This window comes from Pleurodeles waltl, chromosome 6, assembly GCF_031143425.1.
Source record: "Pleurodeles waltl isolate 20211129_DDA chromosome 6, aPleWal1.hap1.20221129, whole genome shotgun sequence".
NCBI lineage: Eukaryota > Metazoa > Chordata > Amphibia > Caudata > Salamandridae > Pleurodeles > Pleurodeles waltl.
Genome location: NC_090445.1, coordinates 764,209,514 through 764,231,666, shown reverse-complemented (window position 1 = coordinate 764,231,666; position 22,153 = coordinate 764,209,514). Strand labels below are relative to the sequence as shown.

At 43.4% G+C, this 22,153-nt stretch overlaps 1 protein-coding gene across 1 annotated transcript in view; it reads right to left on the bottom strand.

Annotated features, from left to right (window-relative positions):
* The window catches only part of GPAM (glycerol-3-phosphate acyltransferase, mitochondrial), a 242,489-nt gene that overhangs the window by 196,929 nt on the left and 23,407 nt on the right, over nucleotides 1-22,153 (bottom strand). Inside the window, exon 3 of the mRNA XM_069239392.1 lies at nucleotides 13,502-13,624. Within this exon, the coding sequence (XP_069095493.1) occupies nucleotides 13,502-13,624 (123 nt within the window). The remainder of the gene's footprint in view (nucleotides 1-13,501; nucleotides 13,625-22,153) is intronic.

Genomic DNA, 22,153 nt, shown 5'->3' with positions numbered 1-22,153 from the left:
GTCTGCCAGCAGGTAAGTACCCGCGTCTTCGGAGGGCAGACCAGGGGTGTTTTGTAGGGCACCGGGGGGGACACAAGCCCACACAGAAATTTCACCCTCAGCGGCGCGGGGGCGGCCGGGTGCAGTGTTAGAACAAGCGTCGGGTTCGCAATGGAAGTCAATGAGAGATCAAGGGATCTCTTCAGCGCTGCAGGCAGGCAAGGGGGGCTTCCTCGGGGAAACCTCCACTTGGGCAAGGGAGAGGGACTCCTGGGGGTCACTTCTGCAGTGAAAGTCCGGTCCTTCAGGTCCTGGGGGCTGCGGGTGCAGGGTCTTTTCCAGGCGTCGGGACTTAGGTTTCAGAGAGTCGCGGTCAGGGGAAGCCTCGGGATTCCCTCTGCAGGCGGCGCTGTGGGGGCTCAGGGGGGACAGGTTTTGGTACTCACAGTCGTAGAGTAGTCCGGGGGTCCTCCCTGAGGTGTTGGTTCTCCACCAGCCGAGTCGGGGTCGCCGGGTGCAGTGTTGCAAGTCTCACGCTTCTTGCGGGGAGATTGCAGGGTTCTTTAAAGCTGCTCCTTTGGATAAAGTTGCAGTCTTTTTGGAGCAGGTCCGCTGTCCTCGGGAGTTTCTTGTCGTCGTCGAAGCAGGGCAGTCCTCAGAGGATTCAGAGGTCGCTGGTCCCTTTGGAAGGCGTCGCTGGAGCAGAGTTCTTGGGAAGGCAGGAGACAGGCCGGTGAGTTTCTGGAGCCAAGGCAGTTGTTGTCTTCTGGTCTTCCTCTGCAGGGGTTTTTCAGCTAGGCAGTCCTTCTTCTTGTTGTTGCAGGAATCTAATTTTCTAGGGTTCAGGGTAGCCCTTAAATACTAAATTTAAGGGCGTGTTTAGGTCTGGGGGGTTAGTAGCCAATGGCTACTAGCCCTGAGGGTGGGTACACCCTCTTTGTGCCTCCTCCCAAGGGGAGGGGGTCACAATCCTAACCCTATTGGGGGAATCCTCCATCTGCAAGATGGAGGATTTCTAAAAGTTAGAGTCACCTCAGCTCAGGACACCTTAGGGGCTGTCCTGACTGGCCAGTGACTCCTCCTTGTTGCTTTCTTTGTTCCCTCCAGCCTTGCCGCCAAAAGTGGGGGCCGTGGCCGGAGGGGGCGGGCAACTCCACTAAGCTGGAGTGCCCTGCTGGGCTGTGACAAAGGGGTGAGCCTTTGAGGCTCACCGCCAGGTGTTACAGCTCCTGCCTGGGGGAGGTGTTAGCATCTCCACCCAGTGCAGGCTTTGTTACTGGCCTCAGAGTGACAAAGGCACTCTCCCCATGGGGCCAGCAACATGTCTCTAGTGTGGCAGGCTGCTGGAACTAGTCAGCCTACACAGACAGTCGGTTAAGTTTCAGGGGGCACCTCTAAGGTGCCCTCTGGGGTGTATTTTGCAATAAAATGTACACTGGCATCAGTGTGCATTTATTGTGCTGAGAAGTTTGATACCAAACTTCCCAGTTTTCAGTGTAGCCATTATGGTGCTGTGGAGTTCGTGTTTGACAAACCCCCAGACCATATACTCTTATGGCTACCCTGCACTTACAATGTCTAAGGTTTTGTTTAGACACTGTAGGGGTACCATGCTCATGCACTGGTACCCTCACCTATGGTATAGTGCACCCTGCCTTAGGGCTGTAAGGCCTGCTAGAGGGGTGACTGACCTATACTTGCATAGGCAGTGAGAGGCTGGCATGGCACCCTGAGGGGAGTGTCATGTCGACTTACTCATTTTGTTCTCACTAGCACACACAAGCTGGTAAGCAGTGTGTCTGTGCTGAGTGAGGGGTCTCCAGGGTGGCATAACACATGCTGCAGCCCTTAGAGACCTTCCTTGGCATCAGGGCCCTTGGTACCAGAGGTACCAGTTACAAGGGACTTATCTGGATGCCAGGGTGTGCCAATTGTGGAATCAATGGTACATTTTAGGTGAAAGAACACTGGTGCTGGGGCCTGGTTAGCAGGGTCCCAGCACACTTCTCAGTCAAGTCAGCATCAGTATCAGGCAAAAAGTGGGGGGTAACTGCAACAGGGAGCCATTTCTTTACACAAGCCCCCCCCCCCCCAGCCCACAGGCCAGGAGACTCAGCCAAAGCTGGGAGAGTCTTCCTAGTCTGGGAGGCGAGGAAGAGTAGAGGAAATAGGCTGGTTTGTTGCAGGGCCTACTCTGCCTTACATCCTCCTGCTCAGGTCATTCCCTCTGGGGAACTGACCCACTTCCACAGTGATAGGACCTAGTCTGAATTGCCTCTTGTCTGTGTCTTTAATGTCTCCACCCATTCTCTCTATTTTGGGGTTAGAGGTATCCACATCTGCTAGTCTTATATTAGCCAGGGTCACCCCTAGCTTACCCAAAGAGGTTACCCAGAGCTGGAGTAACCCCACCATGACCAACAGGGTCAGGGGGCCTAACTTGCTATTTGGCATGGGGTCAGACCACCATGCCAAGGATAGTGCAGCCATAAAGGCTAACACCCAGCAGAGGCCACTGACAGCTGTCAGTGCCCAGAACCACACCTTTAGCTCTTTTCCTACAAGGGAAGGGGCTAAGTTACAGGCTTCTTTGGGTTCAGGGTGCCTGTCTGCTGTATTAGAGTGGGGGGTTACCACATCTTGTAGTAAACACCCTTCTTCCACTCTTTCTTCTGTTAGCTGAGGAGCCACCCACTCAGACTTAACAGTTGCCTGACTAGCCAGGACTTCTTGTGGGTCAGGTTGGACTTTATCAGAGCCACTTTTGGAGTTCTCCCCTACTGGAGCAGAATCTCCTTGGCTTGCTGGAACCTTGGCTAAAGGTTGTCCACCTTTCCTACTCTGTTTCCTTTTCTTTTTCTTCTGGGGCCTACTTGCATTTACTGCAGAGGTAGGCACTCCAGAATCCTTGGGAGAGGACTGGCACTGGACCAGTTCCTCTCTTGGGCTCTGACTAACCTCTGGGTAGTCATTTCCAAGGAGACAATCAAGGGGGAGGTCTGTACTGACTACCACCCTTCTCCAGCTAAAAGTCCCACCCACTTCTATGGGCACAAAAGCCACTGGCCTACAAGTGACCCTGTCTGGGCTAACTCTTACTCTGGCAGTCTCACCTGGGATGTACTGGTTTGAGAACACCAGCCTGTCATGCACAATAGTGTGACTGGCACAAGTGTCTCTCAGGGCAGTGGCTGGGATTCCATTCACCAGTAGGTGGTGGAAGTGTCTACTTCCCTCTGAAATCTCCAACTCACCTGTTGGGCCCTTTTTCCAGTTGAAGGCTATGAAGACCTCCTCATCTGAGGAGTCATCTCCAATGGCTACACTGGTTACCCCTGGGATTTTGCTAGGGGGTTTGTTTTTGGGACAAGAAGTGTCCTTGGTGTGGTGCCCTGTCTGTTTACAGTTATGGCACCATGCCTTAGTGGCATCCCAGCTCTTACCCTGGTACCCACCTTTGTTTTGGGTTGTGTCTCTGGGCCCACCCACCTGGTCTGGTTTTTGGGGGCCTACAGGGGACTCTTTTTCTTTGTTTCTAGTGTCACCCACTTTCTCCTGGGGAGGCTTTGTAACCCCTTTCTTTTGGTCACCCCCAGTGGAAGTTTTGGTTACCCTAGTCTTGACCCAGTGGTCTGCCTTCTTTCCCAATTCTTGGGGAGAAATTGGACCTAGGTCAACCAGATACTGATGCAACTTTTCATTGAAGCGGTTACTTAAAATGTGTTCTTTCATAAACAAATTATAAAGCCCAACATAGTCATACACTTCATTTCCAGTTACCCAACCATCCAGTGTTTTCACTGAGTAGTCAACATAGTCAACCCAGGTCTGGCTCGAGGATTTTTGAGCCCCCCTGAATCTAATCCTATACTCCTCAGTGGAGAATCCAAAGCCCTCAATCAGGGTACCCTTCATGAGGTCATAAGATTCTGCATCTTTTCCAGAGAGTGTGAGGAGTCTATCCCTACACTTTCCTGTGAACATTTCCCAAAGGAGAGCACCCCAGTGAGATCTGTTCACTTTTCTGGTTACACAAGCCCTCTCAAAAGCTGTGAACCATTTGGTGATGTCATCACCATCTTCATATTTAGTTACAATCCCTTTAGGGATTTTCAACATGTCAGGAGAATCTCTGACCCTATTTATGTTGCTGCCACCATTGATGGGTCCTAGGCCCATCTCTTGCCTTTCCCTTTCTATGGCTAGGATCTGTCTTTCCAAAGCCAATCTTTTGGCCATCCTGGCTAGCTGGATGTCCTCTTCACTGGAGTTATCCTCAGTGATTTCAGAGTTGTTGGCCCCTCCTGTGAGGGAACCAGCATCTCTGACTATTATTTGTGGAGTCAGGGCTTGAGAGGCCCTGTTCTCCCTAAATAGGACTGGTAGGGGGGAATTTTCCTCCAAGTCACTATCTTCATCCTCTGTGTTGCCATCCTCAGAGGGGTTGGCCTTTTCAAACTCTGCCAACAGCTCCTGGAGCTGTAGTTTGGAAGGTCTGGGGCCCATTACTATTTTCTTTATTTTACAGAGTGACCTTAGCTCCCTCATCTTAAGATGGAGGTAAGGTGTGGTGTCGAGTTCCACCACATTCACATCTGTGCTAGACATTATGCTTCTAAAAGTTGGAATACTTTTTAAGAATCTAAACTGGTTCTAAATCTAATTCAAACTTTTACAAACTTTTAAACTCTAAAAGAAATGCTAACAGGGACTAACACAAGGCCCTAGCAGGACTTTAAAGAATTTAGAAAACTTTTCAAATTGCAAAAAATCAATTTCTAATGACAATTTTGGAATTTGTCGTGTGATCAGGTATTGGCTGAGTAGTCCAGCAAATGCAAAGTCTTGTACCCCACCGCTGATCCACCAATGTAGGAAGTTGGCTCTGTATGTGCTATTTCAAAGTAAGGAATAGCATGCACAGAGTCCAAGGGTTCCCCTTAGAGGTAAAATAGTGGTAAAAATAGATAATACTAATGCTCTATTTTGTGGTAGTGTGGTCGAGCAGTAGGCTTATCCAAGGAGTAGTGTTAAGCATTTGTTGTACATACACAGACAATAAATGAGGTACACACACTCAGAGACAAATCCAGTCAATAGGTTTTGTTATAGAAAAATATCTTTTCTTAGTTTATTTTAAGAACCACAGGTTCAAATTTAACATGTAATATCTTGTTTGAAAGGTATTGCAGGTAAGTACATTAGGAACTTTGAATCATTTCAATTGCATGTATACTTTTCAAGTTATTCACAAATAGCTATTTAAAAAAGTGGACACAGTGCAATTTTCACAGTTCCTGGGGGAGGTAAGTTTTTGTTAGTTTTACCAGGTAAGTAAGACACTTACAGGGTTCAGTTCTTGGTCCAAGGTAGCCCACCGTTGGGGGTTCAGAGCAACCCCAAAGTTACCACACCAGCAGCTCAGGGCCGGTCAGGTGCAGAGTTCAAAGTGGTGCCCAAAACGCATAGGCTTCAATGGAGAGAAGGGGGTGCCCCGGTTCCAGTCTGCCAGCAGGTAAGTACCCGCGTCTTCGGAGGGCAGACCAGGGGGGTTTTGTAGGGCACCGGGGGGGACACAAGCCCACACAGAAATTTCACCCTCAGCGGCGCGGGGGCGGCCGGGTGCAGTGTTAGAACAAGCGTCGGGTTCGCAATGGAAGTCAATGAGAGATCAAGGGATCTCTTCAGCGCTGCAGGCAGGCAAGGGGGGCTTCCTCGGGGAAACCTCCACTTGGGCAAGGGAGAGGGACTCCTGGGGGTCACTTCTGCAGTGAAAGTCCGGTCCTTCAGGTCCTGGGGGCTGCGGGTGCAGGGTCTTTTCCAGGCGTCGGGACTTAGGTTTCAGAGAGTCGCGGTCAGGGGAAGCCTCGGGATTCCCTCTGCAGGCGGCGCTGTGGGGGCTCAGGGGGGACAGGTTTTGGTACTCACAGTCGTAGAGTAGTCCGGGGGTCCTCCCTGAGGTGTTGGTTCTCCACCAGCCGAGTCGGGGTCGCCGGGTGCAGTGTTGCAAGTCTCACGCTTCTTGCGGGGAGATTGCAGGGTTCTTTAAAGCTGCTCCTTTGGATAAAGTTGCAGTCTTTTTGGAGCAGGTCCGCTGTCCTCGGGAGTTTCTTGTCGTCGTCGAAGCAGGGCAGTCCTCAGAGGATTCAGAGGTCGCTGGTCCCTTTGGAAGGCGTCGCTGGAGCAGAGTTCTTGGGAAGGCAGGAGACAGGCCGGTGAGTTTCTGGAGCCAAGGCAGTTGTTGTCTTCTGGTCTTCCTCTGCAGGGGTTTTTCAGCTAGGCAGTCCTTCTTCTTGTTGTTGCAGGAATCTAATTTTCTAGGGTTCAGGGTAGCCCTTAAATACTAAATTTAAGGGCGTGTTTAGGTCTGGGGGGTTAGTAGCCAATGGCTACTAGCCCTGAGGGTGGGTACACCCTCTTTGTGCCTCCTCCCAAGGGGAGGGGGTCACAATCCTAACCCTATTGGGGGAATCCTCCATCTGCAAGATGGAGGATTTCTAAAAGTTAGAGTCACCTCAGCTCAGGACACCTTAGGGGCTGTCCTGACTGGCCAGTGACTCGTCCTTGTTGCTTTCTTTGTTCCCTCCAGCCTTGCCGCCAAAAGTGGGGGCCGTGGCCGGAGGGGGCGGGCAACTCCACTAAGCTGGAGTGCCCTGCTGGGCTGTGACAAAGGGGTGAGCCTTTGAGGCTTACCCCCAGGTGTTACAGCTCCTGCCTGGGGGAGGTGTTAGCATCTCCACCCAGTGCAGGCTTTGTTACTGGCCTCAGAGTGACAAAGGCACTCTCCCCATGGGGCCAGCAACATGTCTCTAGTGTGGCAGGCTGCTGGAACTAGTCAGCCTACACAGACAGTCGGTTAAGTTTCAGGGGGCACCTCTAAGGTGCCCTCTGGGGTGTATTTTGCAATAAAATGTACACTGGCATCAGTGTGCATTTATTGTGCTGAGAAGTTTGATACCAAACTTCCCAGTTTTCAGTGTAGCCATTATGGTGATGTGGAGTTCGTGTTTGACAAACCCCCAGACCATATACTCTTATGGCTACCCTGCACTTACAATGTCTAAGGTTTTGTTTAGACACTGTAGGGGTACCATGCTCATGCACTGGTACCCTCACCTATGGTATAGTGCACCCTGCCTTAGGGCTGTAAGGCCTGCTAGAGGGGTGACTGACCTATACTTGCATAGGCAGTGAGAGGCTGGCATGGCACCCTGAGGGGAGTGTCATGTCGACTTACTCATTTTGTTCTCACTAGCACACACAAGCTGGTAAGCAGTGTGTCTGTGCTGAGTGAGGGGTCTCCAGGGTGGCATAACACATGCTGCAGCCCTTAGAGACCTTCCTTGGCATCAGGGCCCTTGGTACCAGAGGTACCAGTTACAAGGGACTTATCTGGATGCCAGGGTGTGCCAATTGTGGAATCAATGGTACATTTTAGGTGAAAGAACACTGGTGCTGGGGCCTGGTTAGCAGGGTCCCAGCACACTTCTCAGTCAAGTCAGCATCAGTATCAGGCAAAAAGTGGGGGGTAACTGCAACAGGGAGCCATTTCTTTACAGCAGCAAAGACCCAGAAGGTGACAGGTTAATGAAGCCACATTTTACTTGAAACTTAGCTTCACAGGAGGACATTAACCAGTAGAGGGCACCACCACTTAGGATGCTAGAGAGGCAGATCCAGTCTAGGTTGGTGCCTTGAGAAAATATATCAACAGTTGTTTAGTGGACGACAGAGAACAAAAGCATATGAAAGAAAACGTTTTTTCAGACTGAGCAGGGAAGCCAAGAAGCCTTGATAGGTGTGGACAATGGGGATTTGAAAGGGGCTCAGCACATGATGGCTTTCCAGGTTGTTTTAGAATCCCACGTATCTTTCCAACCATCACACCACGTTGAGTGCTGGACCTCAAGGTAGGATAACAGCACTACTGCGATCACTCAAGGATAACGCCAAAAGCTTTCTCTATAGACCTAATTGCAATACATCACCTTTCCAACCAAGCTCTCTCTCAGGGTGCAGTGTGCTACCCTTCCAAAAGTGCCACATAAGGGGTACCCCGTGCAATTTTGCGCTAGGACACCACTTCTTCAGGGACCTGTTTTGCCCTTTTCAAAACTCAAACTCATTCATTCATATTAATAATAAAATTATAGGAATTAATTAGTTGGTAGAATATCAAGCATTTAATCACACACGGTCATATCTAAAAGTATGCACTCAATGAAATATAGTCCGAACCACCACCACTCCTTTCCACCTCTTTCGTAAAAAACTCTTTGGAGCTGAATGAATCTGTGTTAACACCATCTGCTCAAAAATACATGGGTGTGACTGCTCCACAGTCAGATGGCAGACACATTTAGCTGCAAATAGGTACAAGCTTATCATGGGTGCTTACCATTCACACCTTGTGACTAGATATGTATGGCCTACTCCATGAAGGCCTTGTGAAGTGAATAGAGTACATGGAATGCTAATCTATTGAACAGACTACCTAACCATATAGGCCAGCAATAGCTTTGTACTTTAACGCGGTTCATGGCCATGCATAACATATCGAACTCTAACCTGGTTTTCAGGAATCCCAACTAGGTAGATCTCATACAGTTTATAATGCAGCAGCAAGGCTCACCCTATTCCTTGGAAGAAAGTACACTATCAGCCCAGCCTTTCACACACTATTATTTACACTGGTTGTTTTGGAAACTGTGGAGGGTATATGTGTTACTTTGGAAGTGTTACTTTGGAAGCCATCCACATAAGGAACTGCAATCACCTTAAAATAACATTTTTTCTACAAACAAAGCTCTATGACTTTATGCGTATTCCTTTAAAATGTTAATGCCAAGAGCAATCATGCTTAACAGTATCCTACTAAGAAAATACATCAAGGCTATTCTTATTTTGCTGCTTTGTGGAGTCCTAGGATGAACCTACTGTAGGCATGTGCAGTAACAAAGAAGTAAACCAGTGTGTTTCCAAAAACCGAGAACTGGTCTTACAGTGGTGTGAAGGTAAAGATGGCAACACCATTGCCAGGTCCCAGCAGTGAAAACTGACAAGATCCCCCTAACATGGTCTCCAGAACGAACCAGGGCTAAAATTCAGCAATCTTTTCATGTATACAAGGAATTTAACTTGGATTAACTGGAAGTGTTTGTTTGGCTTCTGTCACTCATTACACGCAAGACGTGGACACTTGAATGGAATGTGTGTGTATTCTTCAACAACATTGGTCACTTAAGAGTTTTAAATAAAATAAAGCAACAATAAAGCAAAAATATGGCCAGTCTTGTGATGTTCTGTCTATAGCGTCCTTTAGTTCTGGGTAAGGCCTCTTCCCATCCAAAGGCTGGCAAGAGAATTCAACACAGACTCCCCACTTAATTTTCCCCACAGAAACCCTTAGGGCCAAGGACCTGCAGGTCTACCCCGATCAGAGACTCATATCAACACTAAAAATCAAACATAGCAAATTTTAAACATTCCAACTGCAACACACAAAAATATGCATCACAAATGCCACACAACCGATCAGCCACCAGCAAGCACTCTCAATGGTACCCATCTCAGCCCAGGTCTTCAATGTGGGCAAATACCTCGGAGACAAATATGTTCTTCCCTTTACAAGGGCACACTAACTGTTGAATCTCCTTGAGGGCTCCTGCAGCAGCCCAGATTTAAAGATTTACGGGGTTATTCCAACTTTGGAGGAGGTGGTAATCCGTCCCAAATGTGACGGATTTACCACCAGCCGTATTACGAGTTCCATAGGATATAATGGACTCGTAATACGGCTGGTGGTATATCCGTCACTTTAGGGACGGATTACCACTTCCTCCAAAGTTGGAATAACCCCCTTAGTCTACAGACTCATACACTTCATAGGTAAAATGATACTACAGTGGGGAAAAGTTATTACAAAAGGAATGTTACAATTTCCAAAATCATGCCTCTTTAGGTTCGGAGACCGGTTGCGACCCAGAGTTCAGGTCCCCAAGTTCAGGACCATAACTCAGAGTGTGCCAGACACAATATTTCCTGACGGCAACAGCCAATCAGACTTCCTTCTAAAATTCAAGGGTGGAAATAAGAGTCCTAAAACCATTTGCCCTCTCAAAAACATATTTATAGTCCAAACAATCTTTAGTGTATTCGGACATCAACTGAGTCATAAGAAGCAGCGCACTGAAGTGACCATAAATCCTTCTAAAACAATGCATGAAGAGAAGGCACAAGCAAGAACATAAAAAAGCTGACGAGGAATGAATTTGGGAAAAGTGTTTGTCAGACGACCATGTACTTGTAGCCAGGCTGTAGTGGGTCTGTCTTTTTTAATTCTTTACAATAAACACTCCATTGAACGAGGGGTAAGACGGAAGTCCAATCACATCATACTTCCTTCAAACTAGAGGTGGCAAGCCAGGAAATTTAGCAGGAGTGCAAGAGCCAAAGCATTAGCAGAGTCATCAAAGGAGTGGCCACATAAATGATACAGCAAATGTCATATAAAACCACAATAACGGCTCCAATACTTAAACTAGGTTATTTCTTTGATGTTGGCTTATCTTTTTAATATATGTTAAAAGTAAAGCTTTTTCAACATGAACTTTTCCCCATCTCCAAAGCCCTGACAAGGTGGCTATGAGTGAATAAAGATGGAAGTATGTCAAGAAAACCATATGAAAGTGAAATATTTCTGAAGTACACATTCTGAACGGAATTTCTTTAAAGTGGCCTCAGATCTGAAAGTTAATTATTAAGAGGGACATTTAAGTAAAGTGATTTACGTAGGACCAGAGAGTTTAGTCAAGTGAACAACCTATAATCTGAACACATTTTTCCTGGTTACAAATTGTGCTTTCCAAGGGCTATTTACAAATGTGTTGAGATACATAGATTATTTTTTTACGACCACTGGTACAAAGTCTCCCCTCTTACAACAGATTTTTTGAAGAGAGTGTTTGATATCAGTAGGGAAGATGGTCTGCTCCTAATGACACTTGACGTAGCCACACTGTATACCAGTATCGGGTATGATGATGGATTAAGAGCCACAGAACATTTTTTGAAATTACGACCGGTAAGATTTTATAAGCATAGTAAGATGCTTATAAGCATGATGGAGTGGTGCCTTAAGCGCAATATTATTTTCTTTAATGGTGACATCTATGAGCAACAAGAGGGGACAGTGATGGGCACCTGCTTCGCCCCCAGCTATGCAAATTTACACGTGGGTTGGTGGGAGGAGCAGGTGCTCAATGGCTTTCCCTTGGATGTGTGGAATGCACACATTATATTATGGTTGCGTTTCATAGATGGTATCTTTGTGTTGAGAAAAAGTGACAAGAGCAGTACCCAGCAATTTAAGAAAGAAAGAAATTGCAACAATTTGAATTTAAGTTTCACAAGTAATATAAATGAGAAAGAGATTGAGTTCCTAGACGTAAAAATCAAGGTGGTTGATAAGAGGTTAGAAACCACCCTGTTTAGAAAACAGAGTGCTGGGAACAACATCTTGCATGCTAGACGTTTTCATCCCATTCCCTTGAAGGATCGTATCCCATATGGTGAACTCCTTAGAGCAAAAAGAATTTGTAGCACAAATGCAGATTTCAGAAAGGTGCAAAAGGATATGTTTCTGAGAATAAAGGATGGAGGCTCCAAAGAAGAAGCAGTGAGTAAGGCTTGTTGTAAGGTAGCTAGCAAAAACAGGGAATCACTTTTATTTGATGGTAAACAGAAGTGTGACAATACAATAGAACACAGAGTTATTATGACTTATAATACAGCACATATGGAGGTAAGAGCAATTTTGAGAAGGGATTAAGTGATCCAGCATTAGGTAAGAAATGTGCGAAATGCGAGGCCTGTAAAAATGGAGAATATAACTGAATTAAAAAGAGAAGGTAGAACTATCCACAGAATCTAAAGACAATTCACTTGTAAAATTGAGTTTGTAGTGTATATACTAAAATGCAGCTTCCCCAAAATATATGTAGGTAGTACGACACTATTGGTAAACAAAAGGATCTTACAACATTTGAGAGCCATAAATAATGGGGATGTAACATACTCAGTTGCCAGATACTATAAAGAAGAACATGGAGGAGATGTGAGGGATTTCAAATATAGTGTAATTGATGGAATAGTGACAGATCATAGATGGGGAAATAGAGAAAAGGGACCTAGAATACTAGAGCCTAGATACATACTTGCCTTAGACAGTACAGAACCAAATGGTTTAAACTGTGGAACGGAAATACATGTGCCCCTCTAGGTAGTAAATAAAATTCTGCCCAAAATACATGAAGGAGAAAGAAAATAACTAGTTGCATAACTGTTAATATGTAGATGGGAATAGGTTCTGTACAAGAAATTAAGGATTTTAATGGTTTTTAAACTTTATGTTGCAGAACAGTTGGAAGGCAATCCAACATTCAAAAGAGCAAAGGAGTCTGTTATAACTATTTTGGAAAAGGGATATTTGAAAGGAAATTATTTTGTATGTTTTATTGAGATCGAGGTATTCCTCCTGAATTGTGAATGAATTATTGAGTTGTGGAATATGAAAACTCTATTAGTTGACTTCAAGTTACAGGTATAAGGATTGTGGTAGTATGGAAAGCATATATGAGCTATTGTAATAGTGAGAAATACCAAGCAAATTAAAATAGAGGTATGGAGTATTCAAAAAATAAAGGAAGGATTATTTTCAAAGGATTGCGATAAACTATTTGTAATGCAGTAGGGCAGCATACATTTTGTATGCTATTTAAAAATATATATTATTGGTTTTAACAAGCACATGAATCAAGCGTGTTTTGCAGTATTTTCTCTATGTCTATAGACGAGCGCAGAGAGAGTATGCAGGAGATGGTATTTATATGTAAGTAAGCGTTATCACCAAAACGCGTTCTGGTGTTTCCATTGGATTGTAATAAAGAGAATTCACTTGCACGCTGACTGCCTGGAGTCCTTTTCATAATAAGAAGAGATATGTGTGTGTGTGTGTGTATATATCACACACATATATATAAAAAAAAAAAAAAATCATTACTTGGTTCCATTTGCTTCTACTTCTAGAATAGCCTAGCACTTTTCCCTTCCTTGGAAACCTACTGCTGTTTCAGAGTGGTCCAGCGCCCAGGAACTTCAGGGGACTATGATCTATGATTGATTTCTACTTTTCAGGAGCTTCAGCCTGATACAGATAGAAAATGTGTCCACTGATACTGAAACTGATATCTGCATCTGCATTTGAGAGAACAGGCCTACCGAACTGCAGTAGAGCAATCATATTCTTGAGGAGAAAAAGTAAGTTCATATTTCGCATTCATTCACATTCCTCCCCTAGAAAAACTGTGTTTTGGTTAGACTGAGTATTCTTAAAAATATACAAAGGTTCAAAGAAAAAGATGCCCTTGAGTATCCAAAATACTTATTAAATAAATCCATAATATTGAGTCCCACATTCGTTTTTTCTTACTGCTGAGTGTAATCCCTGTACTAATAGGCTTACCCGGCTTTGTGGAGTGCAGGCATAGCAGCAGCGCCCTACAAAAGGCCTCTTTCTGCTCATAAGCGTCTCCCTCCATTTCAAAGTTGCCGATCTGAAAACTGTAGGGCTGGAGTTTCGATCACCCTAAAAACAAACCCAAGCATTATATGCATTGTGGTAACATTGTCACATCTTAGTGAGATTTAAACAAATCTGGAATAGGGATGACAAAGTACTTGTATATGTACATGTGTGCTGGTATTTATATAGTATCAACCTACCGTGGAAGCTACATGGAGGACATACGCAAAGTGGGCTTGGTAGAAAAATCAAGATTGTGTACATCAATATGATTGGTCATGTTTTTATTGTGCATTATTTACAATGCTTGGTTATATTAAATATATTTACAATTTATAAGAGATGGAAATCAAATAATTTGTCCAGAAACACACAAACTTTAGTTATGTGCCAAAGTTGGCAATACAGCCCGGCGGGCCAGATTCCTAAGTCAGCAATTCAGCCACACGACCACATCACCTTCCACGTACCCATTGATGTGAAAAAGCAGTATGGAAAGACTATAGAAGCAGAACTGTACTTTAAACGGGCCTCTTCTGTACAGGACTGTGCACACTGATAAGGGTAAAATGCAGAGTGAAACACAAAAAGGATGGAACCGTGAAACACCAGCACTTCACAAATATCTGACCAAAGACATTCAAACATGAAAGGTGACTGCACAGAGGAAAAGATACTTGAATCACCTCCCCTTTCCCCATGTTTTTTATTTCAACACAAGAAAATACGCTTAAGTCATGACCCACTTATGACACCAGTGTTCATTTAGTATTCAGAGACAGTTCACTCCATGTGGTAAGCACACGCAATAACAATACAAAACATGGCAGCCTGCAATCCTTGCATTAAATGCAGTCTCTAATGCCTTTATTACAGATTTGTGAAGTCACCAGTAACTGCAATAATGAAATGACACTGATGCTCAAATTTATTGCAGTTGACTCGTGACAATATAAAGCCTCCAGTCCGAGCCAGCAGCCAACTTAAAAGGCAGGTCATGGAGCACAATTACAGCAGTTTAAAACAAGCATTGGCAAAGCCAATAGGTGTTGCCATTTGAACCTTATAAGTATTTGGCGGCCATGCAGCACATTATCCTGGGTGTTGTGCTGCCAGGAACTGAAGAGCTGGCACTAGCAAACCTGCATATTTATTTATTTTATTGTTGCAAATGTGTACTAGACATTAAACTTTTTAAAGAGGATTAAAAAAAAATGCAATTTAAGGCTGCATGCATGTTTTTTTTAAAAACAACAAAAAAAAACTACAAATTGGCATCACATAAATAAATTAAATGAAAGCAGAGGTTGGCCCAACAGTCCAGGCACTAAAGTGTACTACATTGTAGGTGGATATGCAAATGTGCAGCAGCAAAATGTCACTTAGTGAAAAGAGCCAATAAATGGCAGTAGTTGGCTGGCCCACTGTCCTATGCTGTAGGATGTGGAGGGTGGAACCAAAATGTGAATGGCAGCTGAATAGACCACTGAATAAAGAGGGCTGACTAAGAGCCCCTCTACATCTGTTTATGTATTTTATTAAGATTTGTATTTAAACAGGAGACTGGCTAAAAAATAAAACTATCTCTAGACAAGCCTCAAAAATAGGTAGTTACAGATAGCACTACTCAAGAGCCCACATTCTCCATTGGGTTCAATCTATATTTGTTATATAAATGTTTCATTGATTAATTGTATTGTGCCTTTACCGCTAACCCCCACTAACAGGATAGTAGCGAACTGATTAAATAAAAGTGAAGCAAAATCGCAGTTCACCAGCTCGAATCTCAGTGTTTCCAGTCATGTCCTTTCATCTTTTGGAGATCAGTAAAATTAACACAGCTTATTTTAGTAATAATAACACCCTTTCTAATACAAGTGTTTGCGACATTACTGAGAAAGCGCCGTCTAAGTAGACGTTGCAGATTGAAGCTTCAGTGGCAAGGCTGCTTCGCACCCTTGAAGTTGAAAGAACAAAGAGAATAGAAACATCCCATCAGCTCTAAGTGGAACCTGAAGATAACCAATTACACACACACACACACACGTTGACATTTATGTAGTGCTCACTTATATGTGGAGTGACAGAGCACCAAGTCATGCCAATTTGGCACTTTTTACAATTCTCGTTGCAGCTAAATTGTAGTAGATACCCATCCCTTTACATCTGGAGCTGTAAAAACGCCTATGAAGTTTGTACTTGCATTTTATAGTTTGCGCACAGCAAATAAGTAATAAAATTTTTAACTCACTACAGAGGATTCCTGAGCTAAGAAATAAGGGAGCTGCGACGAGCTGGTGAAAATGAAACCGTAGAGGTGCAATATTCTCAAGTTCCCTTGAGGCACGGATCGTAAAGAAAGGAAAGGAAAGACCCTGCGCAAACCAGCAAGGTATTCTGATGCGTCTTGCTCTGAAACCATTTGTCCACCAAAAATGTTGAAACGCGAACAAAGGAGAAGGAATGCTCCTGGCTCTTCCTGCTTGCAATGACGGTTAGCTGGTGCAGCTCAAGCTGCTGGGAAAGGAAATGGGGGATGGGAGGAGGACAGGCAGGGAAAGTGCAAAAGGCTGGCTGTCTGCAAGCTGAAGGGAGAGAGTTCTGCGACTGAACCGAGCTCAACACCGAAATAAGAACATCTGGATTGGTGGGTCTACAATCCGAACGCATCTATTGTCACTTAAATGTATAAAATATGTATGGCGGCGATCAATATACTTTGGCTTCTCTCCTGTTAAAACTGTCAATTTCACCACAAAAACAGTTATTGTTTAAATGGTGGGGGAGATTAAGTTAACTAATGCTTGCAATAAAATGCAAGCAGCGACTGGCTGGCGGGAGGTGCTGGGGGGGAAGAGGCAAGGAGAGATTATGTGGCATGTGCCAAAACTGAAGCACTAAAAACTGGCAAACAGTGACACAAGCAGGAATAAAAGTAACAAATGTCCCCGAAATGAACACAAACACAGAAGAGTAAAGATACCAGTAATTGGGCACCACTCCATGGGGGGGGCGGAGGGGGGGGAGGGAACAAAACACAAAAAAGGAGGGACAAGGAGGAAAGAGTAACCACTAGCGAGCTAGCATTTTTGAACAACAAACGAAGGGACCAACAAAAAGGAAATTAGCGGGCTGTAAGCTCATAGAGTAAATAGAGCCTGTCTTGAAGAGACAGCGCCTGCGCTGCATAGGACTGACCTAAAAAAAAAAAAGGGGGGGGGGGGGACTCTTTCGCACATCTGAAAAAGAAAAACGATCAGCAGAAAGGCGAAAGTTATGGTAGTTTTTCTTTTTCCACCGTAAAGGTCTTTAAAGGACAAATGGAATTTCCCTGCCTTTTTGTACACATTTGAAGCCTTATAACTTTTTTTTTTTACCTGAAATACATTAAAGTGATTCTATTATCCTTTTGAAACAAATTACTAACTGATTTTTATATGTTTAGTTTCACATCAGAGTCCACTTTCATTTTGCAGGTCTGCAATTCATGAACAGAAATAATTTAAGTGGTTTGCAGGAAGGATGATGGTGGGACCACATATATATATATATATATATATATATATATATCATCCACAGCGCATTCTAAAGATATTGTAAATCACCTCAGAATTCCATTACCTTTGGCCCCATTTCTCTACGTGGTCAATGAAATCCTTGGTGAATTCCAGTAACCTTATAATGCATGGGAGCCTGCAATCCATGAATAAACACCCATCTCTAATTTCCTTATTACTGGTGATATTATTGATTACTTGTGACTTCTCGAGTTGCCTGTAATAGAAATGTCACATAGCTGTGCAACTGTAATAGGCTATTAAAGTTGATTTGTGATGTCACAATGTCTGCTGCCCGAGCCAGCATCAAATGTGAAAGGCAGAACAAAGAGCATGAGTAAAGCTTTGGTTTGAACAATAAAAACAAAAGCTGACCTTTCCTTCTTCTGATCTTTTCCTAAATCGACAGTGAACAGCAGAAAGGGGATCTTTATGGCAGCATGTTTATTTTTGGCACAATGGGGGTAATTATAGGAACGATAGAATATCTCTGTATGTTTCTACAGATTCTGAGCTACAGCTTTTTTGTTATTCAGACTTACATTAAATTGGTTCTAATTTTTTTGCAACAAACATCTAACTGCTTTTTGTGTTTAGTTTGTACTCCAGACTATTTGTATTCTTTGTTTCTGCAGACATCCTATTTCTTTTATATAAAAGAGCGATTCACCAAGGATTTAAGGTGTTTGACAGAAGGATGATGGGCAACCATGTATTATAAGAAATAAAGTACTCCATTTCAATCATTATAACGATATTTTGAGTCACCTCAGAGTTCCATGACCTTATAAAGGAACCCTGCCTTAAGCCTCGTTCCTCTATATGGTCACAGCATTCCTTTGTAACTTGCAACATCTTTATAATTTACAGCAGTGCGTTCATTCGCCTAAATATGATGTACAGCAGGAGGTACTTTATCCCTTATAAATACCACAGATTGATAACCCATTTAGGGCTGTTCCCAGTGTGAAGAATATAAGGGAAAATACACTCACATTGAACACAAACAGCTTCTTTTATTGTTCAGCTTTCCACCAACCTAACATGACTGAACTCATTAAAAACCCTTCAATTTTCTTACTTACAGTTTATGACAGCATTGGACAGTCAGCAGCAGTACCAATTGGAGATGTACACTGACTAGAGGCAGTCCAGGGGCTGAGCACTGCTTAGCGATGATCCAGGGGAAGGCGGACTGCACCAGACAAAACCTACGGTCAGCTATTTGCTACCTGGAGACATTTCAGAAGCACTAAAGATTTATTACACAGCATCTAGAAATAAGCTATAGAATCTCTAGTTGATGCACTGAAGGGCTAAAACTAGCAACAGCAAGTTACTGAGTGGGGGCTACCACCCTCTACAGACTCACTGAGTAAAGATTATTATAAGGCTTTATATAGTGCAAAGCTACCGAACAGGATTTTCCAGCACTAAACAGAGGTAGGTAACAAGCCAGCAATAAAAACAAATGAGAATCAAAACAGCCATGTTTTAAAACTTTTGCCGAAGGTGGTCAGAGATTGACAGCTTCTCACAGAATTGGGAAGTGTGTTCCAGAACTTAGGGCCCAGGTAAGAAAACGTGCGGTCGCCATAGCAGGCCCTTTGTAAATCTGGGAACCTTAAAAAAGTTCTGATTACTAGACCGAAGAGAGCGCTAGGGGTACTAAGGTTTCCCTAACCGATGCAAATAGTGTGGCCCTGCATTCAACATCGTTTTGTGCATGAAGCATAAGGCTTTGAATTGTATGCATTTTTCCACCAGAAGCCAATGCAGGTCACAAAAAATGCAAGACACGGAGGAGTGATTAGGTAGATGAAACAGTAGCCTAGTAGCTGAGTTCTGAATCAATTGCAGGGGTTTAATTGAGGACTTGCCACCCCCCAGGTACAGAATATTCCCAAAATCCAGGCTTGATAGGGTCAAAGACTGCATGACTGTCCACGGAGCAAAGAAGAGGAGCATCCGGATAACTTTTTAGCCACCTTAGAACTAGAACAGGTGGATGCTACCTTGGAGATTTGGGTTTTCACAGACAGTTTGTCGTCTAACCAGAATCTAAGGCCAGTGTTAAGGCCCACACAACAGTGAGCTGTTGTCCACCACCATAACCTCGGTTTTGTCCTCATTTAACTTTAAGGACCTTTTATTCATACAGACTGAAACATTAAGGAGACAGGAGTTCAGAGTATCCACCCCATGCCAAAGAAAAGATGATCTGAGTGTCATCAGCATAGGAAAATAAAAAGAGGCCACAGCCTTCAACAAAGGCAGCGAGGGGATGTACATAGATGTTATGTGCAGACTACCAACGAGTAAGGAAAGAGAAGCTCTTAACACTGTAAAGACCATCTAGTGATGGACCACAGAAGAGCATACAGATTAAAGACAAATCTAAAAACGAAAACATGGGACAGCAAGAGACTGCTCAGGAGAGATACAATCAGAAGAAGGCCAATGACTAGACAGAGACAGACATTATTGGAGAGAGACTCTCAGTAGCGAAAGAGAGTTAAAGAATGAATCTAGACATTACATGATGTTTAAAGATTGCCTAAAGATAATTCAAATCAGAGCTAAAACCTGGTCAACAACAGTACAGAGTTGAGAGTCCACAGAACGGTTATACACTGTTGAGACGCTGTTCATAAGAATTAAAGTCTAATTAAAGACCAATTTCATGCAACCTAAATAAAGGCAAATTATGCAATGGTTAGAAACAGGTGCACGAAGAGAAGCTGGCTAGAACTAGTCCATGACAGGGAAAGTGAGGAAGAAACAGACAGGAAGAGACACAAAGTTCAGAAAGGAACAACTCGAGTGAGATCAGGAGATTTGAAAGTAAAAGAAGAGAGGCAATAAAAACTGATTAGAAAAAAACAACAACCTAATTCAGTTTATGTAACTCCAGGTACAATACAGAACAAGAAGTTTTGGAAAATGAGACTAATAGGGGTAGGAACAACATTGATTTATGCAAACTTCCTTTGCATCTATCCCCCATTGCACATCATCACTCAAAGCACCACAAATGACAATTATGAAGATGATAAATACATCCTAACTAAATGGCAAACAAAATAAACTGCTACCACCATCTGGCTGTAGATGTATCTAGTGCAGAATAATGTATTTGTATTTTCTAATTATTTTTTATGTATGTCCATGTTTACAAGCATTCCGTGTAAATAAGGTATGCATCTCTCACGCAAATGGGTCCAAATTGCTCGGTAGACTACAGAAATTTTGCACTCCAGGGGCCTTGAGGCTGTAACCATTATCTGAGATACCTTTGAAACCAATTGCAGGTCAACCGGATATCTGTCAGAAAGGCCACTATCTCCTGGCTCAAATTCATGCCAACAGCATTACAGGATGACTGGCTCTCCTTAAAATGGACTGTATGAACTGCGTCCATATCTTCTCCCATATCACTCAGGATTTCAGTTAACTAATGGCTGACTTGCAGGCAAAGAAGCACAAAAATGGGCATCTTCCTACCAAGATATTTTCAGACAAAAAAAAACCAACAAGAATAAGGATCTTTTTTTCTGACGTAACCACACCTCTTGCAGTGACATGTTTTTCGTGTTTTACAATAATTTAATTATCTTCAGAGGCTTTTATTCCCCCAACACAAACTGATATTCACAATAGATGTACAAAACAGAAGAGAACTAAAGACATGGAACCTGTCAATAAATGATGTGATGTCTTTTAGCAACTTTTTGCACACCAGAACATATCCTACCCCTCATAGACAGATGTTACTCTCAACCGGCAGTTCAGCCGCTTGCACATGGAAAGGCAGCCTCAACACTTTCAGAATTTTAGACTGGAAGAAATATAGTATGTTTCAAAGGATGCTGGAGATTTAAAACAACCACTGGCAAAGCCAGTAGGTCTTACCTTTGTGACATGACTATTGTGTTGGCCAATTAATTGTATTCAAAATCATTTTGCCGAGGCTGTACAACATCCGTTAAAAAAACAAACAAAAAAAAAACAAGTATGCGTCATGGTATGCGGCCACATCATTTAGTATGAGCAGTGACAAAAGACATTTTACCATCCCAAATGGCGAACGCCACTTGAAGCAGTAAATAAAATAATTAATTTTCAGCTGCACAAAAGCACATTTGTGAAAACAAAGCAGTTTGGCAGTAACAGGAGCTGCCCGGCCCCCGGAAGGTGAGGCAATGGACCTAGCAGTGCTTTAATTAAAACAAAAAAGAGGGGTTGGAGGAGAACGGGCCCCAATATAACACGTGTATCCAAAAGGAAAAAAAAAAATAGCACGAAAGGGACAGAGCAAGTGGACGGAAAAGGACCAACACAAAGCACTGCTGCAAGCAGCACACAGTGGGAGAGAAGAGGGGAAACCCGCACAATTCAATTGCGTGTGTCAGAGCCTATTTGGGGTGGAGGGGCACAGTACAGGCAGGGGATATTGGGCCACAGCCCCACTATGGCTCTGCAAACTGCACGAACTACAACCCCTTCAGTAACAGACTCCCAGTGATAGCGATGGTGAGCATTCACAGGCTTTTCACAGAGGTAGTTGTGGTGGTTTATCAAGCTCAGAGCTCAACAATCAGCAGCGCAATAACCGATTGTCCTACCCAGTGATTATCTTTTAGAAAATAAACTATTTTAATACACTCAAACATTAGATGCTTTAATGGATAGCATGGGGTTTTAAGGATTCAGGTAAGAGCAGATTTAAGGTTCATAAGAGTATTTTATGGTCCAGCAAAGATAAGTGTGCAATTACAGTATTTTAAATCATTTATACCATAAAAATATTACATTTGAAGTAACACTGAATTTCATAATATAATTTTACTAAATGAAATATTAAATTAAAATGAATAATCAAAATAAATGTTTAGAATTGATACTATAGATCCTTACAAATAATACTTAAAAAGTCACATGTGAAGTAACTCACTCCAGTTCTGAAAAAATAAAAGGTAATGTAAAGGTACTCCTGGTGTGCTTACTTAATATAAGGACTCCTGATGGAAAGGTT